This window comes from Grus americana, chromosome Z, assembly GCF_028858705.1.
Source record: "Grus americana isolate bGruAme1 chromosome Z, bGruAme1.mat, whole genome shotgun sequence".
Lineage (NCBI taxonomy): Eukaryota > Metazoa > Chordata > Aves > Gruiformes > Gruidae > Grus > Grus americana.
Window position 1 is genome coordinate 66438163 of NC_072891.1, and position 13870 is coordinate 66452032.

A 13870-nucleotide genomic window follows, 5' to 3' on the forward strand; every position below is an offset into this window, starting at 1 on the left:
ATACAGACGCACGCGCGCATACACATAAATTTGTACCAGCTTCCCTATTTCTGCAGCTGTTTCTCAACAGTCTGCTGATGAAAACAGTATTTCTGTGGTCTGGTGTCTGAGATGAAGAATAGAAATGAAGCAGATAATTATTAAAGGAACTCCTGAATGCTTGTCAGGGTGAGAAAAAATGGTTTTGGTTTTCCCTTTTTTGTCTTACTTCTCATATTTAAACAATAGCGCTTTTCCCTACACTCTAGTCTTGTTTTGCTTTGCTATTTACTTGCTTTTAAGGGTGAAAGAGTTTGGGAGAGAAACAACTAGCTGAAGAGATCCTGTAATTAATATGAACTGCAGGAAGCGAGTGTGACAGATGAGTTGAAAAGCCCTATGTTCTGTTGCTTATCTCAAGTGACATATGGTCCTACAGTACAAGCAAAGGCAGTGGATTGTGGGGCTTCTTTTTCTTGCGCTCTAGTAGAAGGCAGAGGACTGTCCATGTGTTCCACAGAGCAGCAATATAGGAGCTGAAATAACACTCCTTGAGAAGCAAGTGGGAAATTCAGGGGATTACAGAACAGCATTTCCTTCTTCTAAATTTGAGACACTGACATTTTTCAGTGTCAGGCTATGTGAATCACAGTTATGATTACAGAAGTAAAAGAGAAAAAAATCTGCTAGAAACAAAATACTTTATTTCTGAAACAGATTTGGTTTTCTTCAGAACACACAGATGTTAAATGATTTTCAACTTGCATTTTTAGTGTCAGCTGAAATAAAGTAGACTGCAGTTTTATTCTCAAGCTTCAGTAAAACAGTGAAGTAGTTCAGTTACTCTGGCCAAAGAAAAGGTAAGGTTTGTACAAAACCAAATCTGTAGTTGTACTCTGGAGGTCAGAAACCTATGGTGAGTTTATAGTAACATTAATTGCACGTTTTCCTGTAAACACTGCAGACATGTGGTCTGACATTCAAGAGGTGTAACAGCAATCTATCCAAAAGTTTTCCTCATCCTGCCAAAATCTAATCACTTAAATATAAATCTGACAGGAGAAAATTATGCTGTGGCTTCATAGTTTTCAAAATCACCATTCTAAGTAGCCTGTATTTTAGTAGATCTATTCAGTTGTGGATAAAGCCATTCGGGACCCAATCTGATGTACTTTCTGGGGTATTACCCAGTTTTCAGTGAGTCTTTTATTGCTCTTTTCATGAGTTTAAAATTTACCCTTGTACTTGATTACAACCTTTGTTTCTCTTTCAGTTCTCCATTTGCATTTAGATCTTGGTTATTTGTTAGGCAGACTGTCTTTGGAAGAAACATACACTGAAAAAATTATAGTGGCATTGTTGTTATAACTGATAAAGGACATAAGCTCTTTGATTAGATGCTGCCCTGTTTTCCAGAGCCATCCTGCCTTTAGCATTTCAGTCATAGCTTTGTCCAGAGGCACTACCATTTCAGCTCACCCTCAGCAACAAGTCTTCCTAATGTGCTGTGTTCTGTTGTCTACAAAAGCTGAAAAAGGATAATGTTACTAGGGAGGCAAGGAAAAGAAAAGAAACCAGAGCTTCTTTTAGCTGACCATACAACTGAATATTGACCAACTGTCTTCATAAGAAAGAAATAGATGGTGGTGAATAACCTAGAGTCTAGTTTTCCAAGAAGCTCAATGTTTTTCCCAAATCAATACAGCTTATCAGGCTTCAGAACAAAGGCAGCGGGAGACGTGACAGTGATGGAAGTGACTGTGTGTTCTTTTGTGTATTATGCACACGGGCTAATGGGGAAATGGGCCTTCTTCCGTTATTTCAGGATTTGTTCTTCTATACGCTCTGGGATAAACCTTTAGATTAAGAAAATATATTACAGTTATTATTAAGTGGGATGAAAAAGTAGTGTCCTTGATAGCCCAACTCAATGGCTTCGAGAGGTACTCCTCACTGTATAATTGCTAATTCTTTTCTGAATGCAAATTGGAGTATGTAATGCAAGTCCAGGCAATATATGTTTTGTTTGTATGTCATTAAAGGTGTAACACAACATTTTCAAGCTAAGGTGGTGGTTGCTACTCTGAATATATTGTACTGATGACTTTGTAATGAAGGGGAGAAAGAAAGGTCATGCCATTTGAATAAAGTATCTGTGAAATGTAGGTTGACGTTACTCAGGAATTACTGGAAATCACATAGATAATGAACTGAGTTTGTTATGCTGTTGAAGAAGCTTATGTTGCAGTTTATATGGCTAGAGTAATGTCAACCTGCTTTAGCCACCAGCTGGGCAACATTAACTAAAATAGCAGGTTTTAGCCTCTCAGCCCTTTAACCTTTAAACTTACTATGCTTTCATAAAGTACTAAATTAACACCACAGCTAAGCGTCTCAAAGGTTTATGACTGTAGCAGCAGTATTTCATTATGCTTCTTTTCCTTAATGCTATCCAGTCTTCCCAGCTTCATTGCTATACAGCATTTGTTCAGATAAAGTCCAGTGTCCAGGATGACTAATTGTAGATCTGTGCTCCAGATGGTTTGATTACAGGATGTGGTTAAAGTGACTTCTCAAACATTCAGTGCAGCAGTACGGCTCTTTAAAACAAAACAAAACACCAAAAAACCCCACCACCAACAAAACCAAAAAAAGCCCACCAGTCTTGCATTTCCAGGCCACCTGACAGTCATTACATTCTCAGGCTTGCTGATGTTGATGTCTGTTACATGTGCACCTGCTGTAGATGTAGTTAAGTTCTTGTGCCACGCTAGACAGAGAGTGTGATTAAAGTAGTAAATAAATTGTATGTCTACCAGATCAGTATTCAGTGTAGAAGACTTGACTTTATACATAGAATTTTTACTGTTAATTTTAGATTACTTTCTTGATGGAAGCAATCAGGGAGAAATAAGCCATTTGCATTGCAAGTCTAATATAAACATTGTTCTGTGTTTTTTATGCCTGGATGAATTGCAGGTGTATATGTGGATCTGGGATTGATGACAATGTGGTGGATGTTGTGAGGCAAATGAGTTATACTGCTCTTACTAAAGCAACGTCAATGAAAAAACTTGAGATAATCCTAAGGTTATAGATTTTCATCTTACGGCTTTTTGCACTTCATATACTTTAGTTACTGTTAGAACAGTGATGTCAAATAGATATATGTGGGATTAAAAAATTCGCAGTGCCAGGTGCAGAATAAAATGTGTTTAATCCATGGTCATGGAGTACTCACTGGTGACAGATATGCCGTGGTTTGGCTATCCCAGGCATGTCTGTGTTATTTGTACTTGGCAAGGTTGGGAATTGGGAAATGGAATTTGGTTTGCAAACAAATTTGTGGATTCACTGACGATAAAGATACAAGGAGTTGATTTTGCTTAATGTTACATCAAGTGATGATGTGATGCCTTCTCAATACTGAGAATTGCATTTCAGCCTTGAAGAGCTGCTATGCCACAGGAATATTGCTATAAGAATTTGTCATATTAAACTTTTAAAGAAGTACTCCTATAAAAATTACTACAAAGCATAGTATACTTCCGTAGATCTTCCTCTGGCATCAGCAGAAGTTGTCTTAAAAAGATACTCAGAATAGCAAAGGCAGTAGGCAGAACTGTTAACCAAATGGGAATTTTGAGCATGCAGGACTCCACTTATATTTAAACATAAGTGACTTGTGTGACTTTTCACATATAAGTCACTTTTGGTGACTGAAAAGCAAACACATGATTCCTAGTTTTAGAAGATCATTTAAATATTCTTCAACAAATCCGTTACAGAAGTGTTCAGAAAGACTTTGTGCAGATACTTTTGGCCAGATTCTCTGCTAATAACAGAGGGAACAGCTCCTTTTACAGAAATGAAGGCGTTACCCATTCACCCATTCAGATAACTGGTCTTTTGAGTTTTCTGGGAAAATAATCAACTTGAACTAAAACAGAATTTTGTAGCAGTTGCTGTGATCTGAACACAAAAGCAGCCTATGCTGTAAACATTAAGTCAGGATTTCCAGTCTGATTAATAGAGCTATGTCTACTTATATTGGAATTTGAATGTGTTTGTTTTCTAAAGCCAGTATTTTCAGAAACTGGGGCCTGCATTTAAGATTATTAATGTGATAATTTGATTCCTAACCACATGATCTCATTTTCAAAGTTTTGAATACAAAGCATAAAAATTCTTGGCTTATGTTCATTGCAGAAAACAGAGTCAAGAAAGCAAAAGCATTAGTATCTGCTTTAGACTAGATCCTTCAGTCTTTTGTTACTTAGATGAAGGAACATCTGCAGGAATGTATCCTGATAGATTTGACTAGATCCTTAAAAGTTTGATGTGGCTGCTAGAAGTGCAGTGTCAAAGTAGTCAGCATGAATGGTACCCTGGCTTGGTACTGAAGATGCCAGCACATCTGCATTTGTGAAGCTGATTTTAAAAGAGAAAGGCTCTTTTTTAAAACAGTGAACAATAAATGTAGTTAGTTCACTTCCAGTTTGTCATGGCATTTTTCATTCTATATGTTTAGTTAATAGGAAATAGCCAATTTTAGTTCTGGTCTGTGTTATGCAGTCACTGAAAAGAAGGAAGGGAGGGGATAAGAAATAGAATAAATGTATCACATCCACAGTACTCATAAAAAGTGCTTCTTTCTGTAGATTTCTGAAAATGATTTTATTACAAATCACTTTTGTGACATGTGACCTTTCATTCCGTAATAAAATTCAAGTACAAATTGTCACAGTTATTTGTACAGATTATTACATTATATCTATCAGAACTGCTTATGTAAAATGGTTTTGTGCTCCTCTGAGCATGTGTTAGTTTTTCCTATCTGTTGTTGGGTAATTTTTTGCCATAAACATTGTGGTTATGTATATGATGAGTAAAGAAAAAAGCTCATAATGGCATGTGCACTGTGAAGGAGAACACCAAAATACAGAATCTTTTCTTGCTCCTAACAAGCTAATGACATTCCCCGTCATGTTAAAGGAGGGACTCTGCTGATAGTGGTGGGCACTACGTAACATCCTGTGTGCACCTTTGCTGTGCATTAAGGCTTTTGTGTATGATCCTGCCTTGGCTAATAATGGATTTGGGCAGAAAAGATGCTGACTAGTGTAGGTGAACTCTAAAACTCCTAGGTAACATGACCCCATTTTCTTGTGTTAGACACCATTTCGTAATTCCTACAAATAACACGTTCACCACTTACTGTGTCTACTCCTTAAAGAGTGGCACAGGTAGCAACTTTTGAAATTTTAATTTTCTTATTCTGCTTTAATTTATGGTATTTGACACTGAAGACTGCAGAGGATATTGCTAATTTCAGATATACTGTAACTGTGAATAGTTATGTAGTTTGCAAATGGAATGATAAATGAAATTAAATCAAGAAATTTACACTCTCATTTTGGAATAAGTTTTCCTCTATTACATCCAAATCTTGTGAACTCTGCTGTGGTAACTGGTGAAACTCTTCAGTTGACACCATTACTTGGTGGATGAAATATTTGCATGTAGTCTAAATATATTCACTATTGTTTCATCCGACCACACAAGAACAGGATTAGATATTTGGCCAGATTTCCTGAATTGGAATCTTAGAATCCAGATACCCTCACATATGCTGCATTACAAGCATCTGAATTTTTCTCCTGTTCCTCATAAATGGTTAAATAGTTTAGCCTCCTGGGCTTTTTCTTAAGGTGAAAAGACATCTCTGTATTCAGACAGTACAAAATCTGTGGGTTCCTCAGACTGTCTTTGCATTTTCACTCTCGTTCAGGCAGTGCTAAATAAATGATTGTTACATGATGTGGTTAGTCTAATGTAATGAGAGGTCTCATTGCAGGGACTTCTTAGGCCTTGACACAGCCCCAGTGAGGTTTGATCCTGTATGTGATACGTTACTTACTTCGTCAGATGGAAGGAGTATGTGGAGAGCTATGCCCCAGCACATACAGGCTCAAAAGAGGAGTTGGGACCACTTACAGAAGAAGGGTTGGTGCATCCATGGCTGCACACCCAGTGTACTCTGGTGCAATACTCAGAGGTGAACTGAAGACCGCTGTAGCACCATTTGAGTTCTGCCTCTGAGACAGTGCTGAGAAGCCACAGCAGAAGTTCTTGTTTGGAGCTTGAACCCTGTGCCAGGACAAGTATTTTGGATCAAAGAAACCTGTAATAGTACACCCTGACTGGGTGAAGCAAGAATAATCATTTCTTTTCAGTAGTGCATCCACTATATAGTGTGGACCTTTCTCATCTCCGTTTTGATTTTCCAGTGCTTTGGTCTAATAAGCCTCCAGCTGCATGTTTCCTTAGGAGTCAGTCCTACCTCCCATGTTACTTAGATTCTCTTGACCCATTTCTAGATAATCTTAGAAGATTAAATGAGCTACCTTCACTGCTGGTTCTGTGGAATCTTACCTGTGGCTGAGTAATGTGCTGTTCATTAGGGAAAGGAAATCTATTCCTTGCCACAGTTATTCTAAGGCAGCATGGGGATTAATCTTCCCTCCTACTTACATACCAGGGCCTTTGCTAAGACTAACAAACTTACTGAGATGCTAAATGTAACTGACTTTAAGGGAGGAACTTACTCATGTTGCTTTTGAAGTATTGACTTCCTTACAGTGGAAGGTCATTTGAATGTCTTCTAAGAATTACTGAAATGTGTATTGATTTCAGAGGGTTTTATTATTATATCTACTCCATGCCTTCTACTTTGCTCTCTTTTCTATTAATAGGTAACGGACTATTCCTAGGTCCGTTATATCAATTAACAAATAAATAAAGTGCCTCTAGAGATAGACAAGACTACAAGTATTGAGGAAGATGGAAGAGTTACTTAGGAATACAACGTAATTAAAAAAAAAAAAAAAAACAACACACAAAACACCACAAAACCTAACAATTACATTTTAACAAAAGGATAAGGGTGAACTGGCTAGTGAAAAATGAAGGGCACAGTTAATTCTCTGGTAATACTCTGTGGGAAGTCAGAAAGCCCTCCTCACTTTGTGCATTTAGGAGATTGGACAAACACTGGTAAATGGACAGGAGGGAGTAATTGTGCTGCTGGGGGTAGATGGACTGCATGACATTAATAGAACATAGCGATGGAAAATACCCACGATTTTCAGCCGGAGCATTATGTAGTCACAGCTGACAAGCTATTAAGGTGGAAGGGGAGCATCAAAGTTACCAGAGAAACACCTTTTCAGTATCTCTCTCTGGTGTGCGAGCAGCAGATGGGAACATAGCTTGGAGGTGCTTGTTGCAAGAAACCCCATTTCCACTGACAAGCTTTTCCTCTGCGGATCTACTGACGTATTCTCTTCTTCGCGATTTTGCCACACGTTTTGAGAAGGTGTAGAGGTTTCAAGACATGGCGTGATTTCAGGACTCGAAGAAAAGGACACGGCGTCTGCTCTCCCTTGGCGCCAGCGGCAGAGGCGCGGTGGACGCGCCTGCTCCGCTCCCGGACGGAGAAGAGCCGTTTCCCGCCGATCGGACTCCTCCGTCCGCTCGCCTTCGCTCACGTAACACCCCGCGGTTTCAGCACCGTAGGGCGCGGGTGCCGCCGGCGCAGTGCCGCAGCCCCGGGCCGCGGGCGGACGGACGACCCAGTTCCCCGGCGGGGCTCGGCGCTGCCCGAGCAACTGGGCGACGGGCAGAGCCCCACGCTGCCCGCACCGCTCCTGCCCGCGGGCCGCAGCTGCCTGCACGCGCCTCCCCACCCCCACCCCGCCCGGCTTCTGCCACCAATGGGCTGGCGCCGGCGGGAGCCGCAGAGCGGGGCGCGGCCAATCAGGAGCCGGAGCCGGCGGCGGACGCGGGCCAATGGCGGCGGGGGCCAGCGGCGACCGAGGCCCCTCAGCGCCGGCGGGCGGGAGAGGGGCCGATCCCGGCAGGCCCCGGCAGCGCTCTTACCGCTCGGCAGCTCCTTCCGGAGGGGGTTCCCGTTCGGAGGCGGCGAGGGTAAAACGTGCTTGGTTTGGGGTTTTTTTTTTTCCCCCCAGCTTCCAAGTTTGCGTAGGTCGTAAAAACACGGCATAGCCATCTAACCTTAATCCTTCTAGGTATTCAAAGCCTGTCTCTGACCCTGGCTGGGAGCGCTGTTTATCTTTCCTCCTTCGGAGCATTTTGTCCCAGCACACATAATTCTAGTTGCCTTATCGTAATGGCAACTTAAAACCGTATGGGGAATAATTTTCAAATCTGCTACAGAGAATTTTCAAGGAAATCCCTTCTTCCTTGGTACCTCCACTAACAACACTTCAAATATACTTCCCCGCTGTTAAAAGGCCCCTAAGGAAATAAATGGCTGTTTGCATGTTTACTTTACCTTGGTGCTGCAGAGAAGGATCGTATTAGTGCAAAATTAGAAATCACACTGGTAGGACAAAGCAGAAAGACTGGCTGGAAATGTTCTGGCACAGTGCCCTTATTATATCTGTCATAGAAATGCTACGGCCAGAACAAGGGAAGTGTAGAGGAAAAACAAGTCACAAGGCTGGCAGCTGCACGTTAGTGTCTTCATGCCTCTCATAAATTGGAACCGTTTTGCATCACGCCTTTCTTTGCTAGGTAAAATATATTTTTTATTTCAGTGTGTGTTCTAATGAGAAGAGATGGCTGGTTCAATGATATTACCTTGTGTTTGTCTGCGGAAGTTAATGAATTAAAGGGGTCATTATGCTGGCTACTCTATAAACATGATGATAAATTATGTGAAGAAGTATTTGAGGGCAACCTGAAAACATTTGAATTACATCCCTCACATTTATTTCATTGTTACTTAGGATACCCTTACCATGCACACATTTTACAGGGATAATTAGAATAAACCAAAATTAGTAGTCTGTTTTAGGTGAGCAGATGAATTTACATTTAATAAAAGTCATAAGTGGAAAAGCAATTAAATTACGTTTTTTAAAGGATCCGTCTTTCTAAGTATCTGTATTGCGATTCCTCTTAGCTTTACTGTATGGTTGTGGTTCCATGTCTAGTCCCTTGCTTTCCACAGAACAAAAACCAAGATAAATAATACACTTTTCCATCTATATCAGCTGAACAAAACTTGCAATGCATACATGTGTGTGTTTGTGTGTTTGGATATATGCAATTTCAAATAAATAGAAGCATCATTATCGTATTGTTCAAAGCAAAGCAGATTCTTCTCAGTCACCTACTGATTTAAACACTCTAACTGGTGCTTAGTTTATGCTGGCTGGCTGCCAAGTGAAAGCAATTATGTGCAATAATAGCAAAATTAAGAGGTGAGTGTTGCTGTTTTACAGCAGGACATGGCAAAGCCCATTTCCTTCTGTCAGCTGTATCTTGATTACACACACAGTCACACAGGCGCACACTCTCTCTTACACACATACACATGCACATACGCTCTCTTGTTCTTTGTCGTTTGCTGTCTTTCCTGTGGGTTTTAACTTGAGGTCACTGAAACCAGAAAAGAGGAAGAGTATAGACCACAGCGTTTGAAAGCAAATGAGAATAAAGCTCTCACTTTGTGGGGAAGGAGAGAAATAATGAAAAAAGAGCAAAACAAAAAGCCTACCCCAATTATTGTTCTGACTGTGATAATACTTTGTTTTTCTCCCACTGGCAGGTGTCCTGGTGGTAAATGTTACATGGAGGAACAAGACTTATGTGGGAACACTGCTGGACTGCACAAAGCATGACTGGGCCCCTCCTAGGTAGGCAATCATTCTGAGTCTGTTTTTTCTCTGCTGTATTTTCACCCCCAATCTCTGTCAAGAGACTGTACAGAGATTAATAAAAACCAACTGGTTATAACTGAAAACATGTGCCAGTGAAACTAGTAATTCTCTGTTCCACACTGAAATGTGGGGTGGGAGTTTTTGTTTCTTTTTGTTTTGTGTTTCTGAGAGAGAAGGGGAAACGAATGGGATTCAATCAGAGGGCAATTAATTTAAAAGCGCGTTTCTGTAAGTTTGGAAAATTTTTCTCTCCATTGTTCTAATTAAGTGGTCTTGTTCTTAACATTTTTGTCTGTTTTTAATGACTTTCCCTTTGAGATTGTAGCATTGTCATTTGGAAGAAGGACACCTTTCCTTTAAGATGTACGAAGGTTCTGTTACGGGAAGTGGTGTTTTGGTATTTATTCAGGTCACAGCTCCTGCTGATGAAATCTGCTTTTGTTTATGTAGGTTTTGTGAATCACCAACAAGTGACCTGGAAATGCGTGGAGGACGGGGCAGGGGAAAGCGGGCAAGGTCCGCTGCAGCTGCCGCTGTGCCTGGGAATGATGCGAGTTTTGCAGAGTCTAGGGGACTTCAGAATAAGAATCGAGGTGGTGCCAATGGGAAGGGGAGGCGGGGCAGCCTTAACTCAAGTGGGCGCAGGACACCCCCAAACTGTGCCATGGATGAAGTCAAAGCCAGCCCCTCATCCACAAACAAGAGAAAAACTAAGCCTCCAATGGAGCTAGATTTGAACTCTAGTTCAGAGGACAATAAATCTGGAAAACGTGTTCGTACTAACTCTAGAAGCACTCCCACCACCCCACAGGGGAAACCTGAGACTACTTTTTTGGACCAAGGCTGCTCTTCTCCAGTGTTGATTGACTGTCCTCACCCCAACTGCAACAAAAAGTACAAGCACATTAACGGACTGCGATACCATCAGGCTCATGCACATTTAGACCCAGAAAACAAACTGGAGTTTGAACCTGACAGTGAAGACAAAATTTCAGACTGTGAGGAAGCACTGAGTAATGTGGCACTTGAATGCAGTGAGCCAAGCACAAATTTGCCAGGCTTTGATCCACTAAAAGCACCGACATCTCCTTCCTCCATGACTACCCCAGGGACCCCCAAGGGAAAAAGGGAACTGACCAGCAACGGCCCCGGTTCAGTTATCAGTTCCAAAACTGGCAAGAATTCTGGCAAAAAGAAGGGTCTGAACAGTGAATTGAACAGCCTTCCAGTAATTTCTAATATGGCAGCCACACTGGATAATTGCTCAGTAGCAGATGGCAATTTGCAATCCGAAATGCCAAAATTGGAGGCTGAAGGTTTAATCGACAAGAAGAGTTTGGGTGATAAAGGCAAGAAAGCGAACAATTGCAAAGTGGATAAAAACCTTTCCAAACTGAAAACAGCCAGGCCCATTGCCCCAGCGCCAGCACCTACTCCTCCCCAATTAATAGCTATACCTACTACAGCCTTTACAACCACCACTACAGGGACAATACCGGGACTGCCCTCTCTAACAACTACTATTGTTCAGGCTACACCAAAGAGCCCTCCCTTAAAACCTATTCAACCAAAGCCCACAATTATGGGAGAGCCAAGCACTGTAAACCCAGCTCTCACATCACTCAAAGACAAAAAGAAAAAGGACAAGCGAAAGCTGAAGGACAAAGAAAGCAAAGAGACAGGAAGCCCCAAGATGGATTCTAAGCTGGGAAAGCTGGAGGATTCAAAAGGATCTGGGAAAGACTTAACTGGACATTTTTTAAAGGACCATCTCAACAAGAATGAAGTGCTAGCTAATGGACTGTCAGAGTCTCAAGAGAGCAGGATGGCCAGTATTAAGGCTGAAGCTGATAAGGTTTACACCTTCACAGACAATGCGCCCAGCCCTTCCATAGGGAGTGCCTCCAGGATGGAATGCAGCACTTTGGTGAATGGACAATCTGCCATGGTGCCACTGCACGTGTTGACACAAAACGGCGCAGATAGCGCGGCTGCTAAAACCAACAGCCCTGCTTACTCGGATATTTCTGATGCAGCTGATGATGGTGGCTCTGACAGCAGGTCAGAGGGCATGAGGTCAAAGGCCAGCTCTCCGTCGGATATTATTTCTAATAAGGATGGTGTTGTAAAAGGACATTCTTCAACTGCAGCACAATCAGCTCAAGCAAAAGAGTCCCATTCTCCCTATTACCATGGCTACGATCCTTATTATTCCCCAAGTTACATGCACTCTGGACAGGTCAGTGCCCCAGCAGCTGGGAACAGCAGTACCCCACAGGGACTGAAGATCAAAAAAGAGGCTGAGGAAGAGGCTGAAAAGAAAGAGAAGGCAGAACCATCAGATGCCAAGAAAAATGAAAACACTTCCTCTAATTTGCAGCCACAGCATCAGTCAGTAATAACGCAAAGACACCCTGCACTTGCTCAGTCACTTTATTATGGACAGTATGCCTATGGGCTCTATATGGACCAAAAGTCCTTAATGGCCTCTAACCCTGCTTACAGGCAGCAGTATGAAAAGTACTATGAGGACCAGAGACTAGCAGAACAGAAAATGGCACAACCTGGGAGGGACTGTGAAAGGAAGAATGACCCACCCCTGAAGGAGACTGGGAAGGATGACAACAAGCAGAAGAATATTCCATCCGCCACTATTTCAAAGGCCCCTTCAACTCCAGAGTCCAGCAAAAATAACACTAAAATAGGGTCATCAGCCCCTAACAAAGGTGAGGAGACAGGCAAATCACAGATCCTTTCCAATCACCAGCAGCAGCTTCAGTCTGACAGTTTCAAAGCCAAACAAATGGAAAACCACCAGCTCATAAAGGAGGCTGTGGAGATGAAATCTGTTATGGACTCCATGAAGCAAACAGGAGTAGATCCAACCACAAGATTTAAACAGGTAAGATGGAACAAGGAAATGGAACAAGGGTGACTTGGTTTATCCTAAAGTCATGTGAGATTTTGTCCCTGATTCTGATAGGTTCTTTTACTTTTGCAGCCAAACAAGCTTCACCATCCTTTTTCGTGCTGGATATAGTACAGTAGTCTGTGAATAGACCAATAGACCTTTCAGTTGAGCTGTTTGAAAAGAAAAAAGAAAAAAAAATATAGCAAGGTGGTGGCAGAACCCAGGCTTAAGACCTGAATAGACTATTTTAAATTACATGCATGAATAAAATAGAATTAGATTTCTCTTTTAGATGTAAATTCTAAGCAATTTGCTTAGTTCAGAAATGAGAAATTTCAAGCAAAATAAGCAGCTTTCATTGTAAGAGGACTTAAAGTAGATTTGAAACATGGTTTGAAGTGTTTCTTTTTTTTGTTAAATGACAGTTGGCATTTACAAAAGATGGGTGAGCTGGTTCTTTGAAGAGTTGGCTTGAAGCTCAGCTCTTTATCTTAACCCAAGGTGACCTTTTTGAAGCAGTTAAGTTCCCGTTCTCCTCAACCAACCTCAAGCTTCTACAGACCTACACAATGGATGAAATCCTCTCTCCACTGAAGTCAGTGATAGTTTTGCCATTGACTTCAGTGGAACCAGAATTTCATCCAGTGGCTTCGTGCTGACCTTCCTAGATGTCACACTGCCTTCATTTGAAGCAATGCGACTGTCTCCGTGCTCTGAACTGGAGCCTCAAGGCTCAATGCTTTCATGTTCTGGTGCATGGCACATCCCAGACTTCACCCTTGTGGGCTGTCTTTCAAGATACGGTTGGGTCAGGTGAGTGGGAGTTAGAGAGCTCTGAAGGGAGTGGGATGGTGCAGCCCCGAGTAGAAGATTTCTATTGATTCAAATGAGTATTTGAACCAGACTGTCCAAGCGTCTAGTTGCGTGCTTATGTTTCTGTTGCATGTGTCATAAATGTGGAGACAATGTTGCATGTGTCATAAATCAGTTGGAGACAATGTTTACAATGAGCTCTTGCATAATCTGTATTACAAAGAAAAGTCTCCCTGTTACTGACGAGTACTGATTTGGTGTAGTCTTGTAAAGAGCTCACCTACCTAATTCTATAACATGTTTATAAACTGGTCTATGAAATATATTATGCAAAAATATGATATCCTGTACGTCTTCTTTAAACTGTGTGGTCCTGGTCCTGTAAATACTTATACATGTGTAATTTTACAGACTTGAA

The 13870-nt window shown here is 41.5% G+C and overlaps 1 protein-coding gene across 3 annotated transcripts in view; it reads left to right on the forward strand.

The window, feature by feature from the left end:
- ZNF608 (zinc finger protein 608) overlaps positions 1-13870 on the forward strand; it is an 89285-nt gene that overhangs the window by 68384 nt on the left and 7031 nt on the right. For all 3 annotated transcript variants that reach the window (XM_054810487.1, XM_054810486.1, XM_054810488.1), the window contains exons 4-5: positions 9617-9704; positions 10179-12630. In XM_054810487.1, coding sequence (XP_054666462.1) covers positions 9617-9704; positions 10179-12630 — 2540 coding nt within the window. The remainder of the gene's footprint in view (positions 1-9616; positions 9705-10178; positions 12631-13870) is intronic.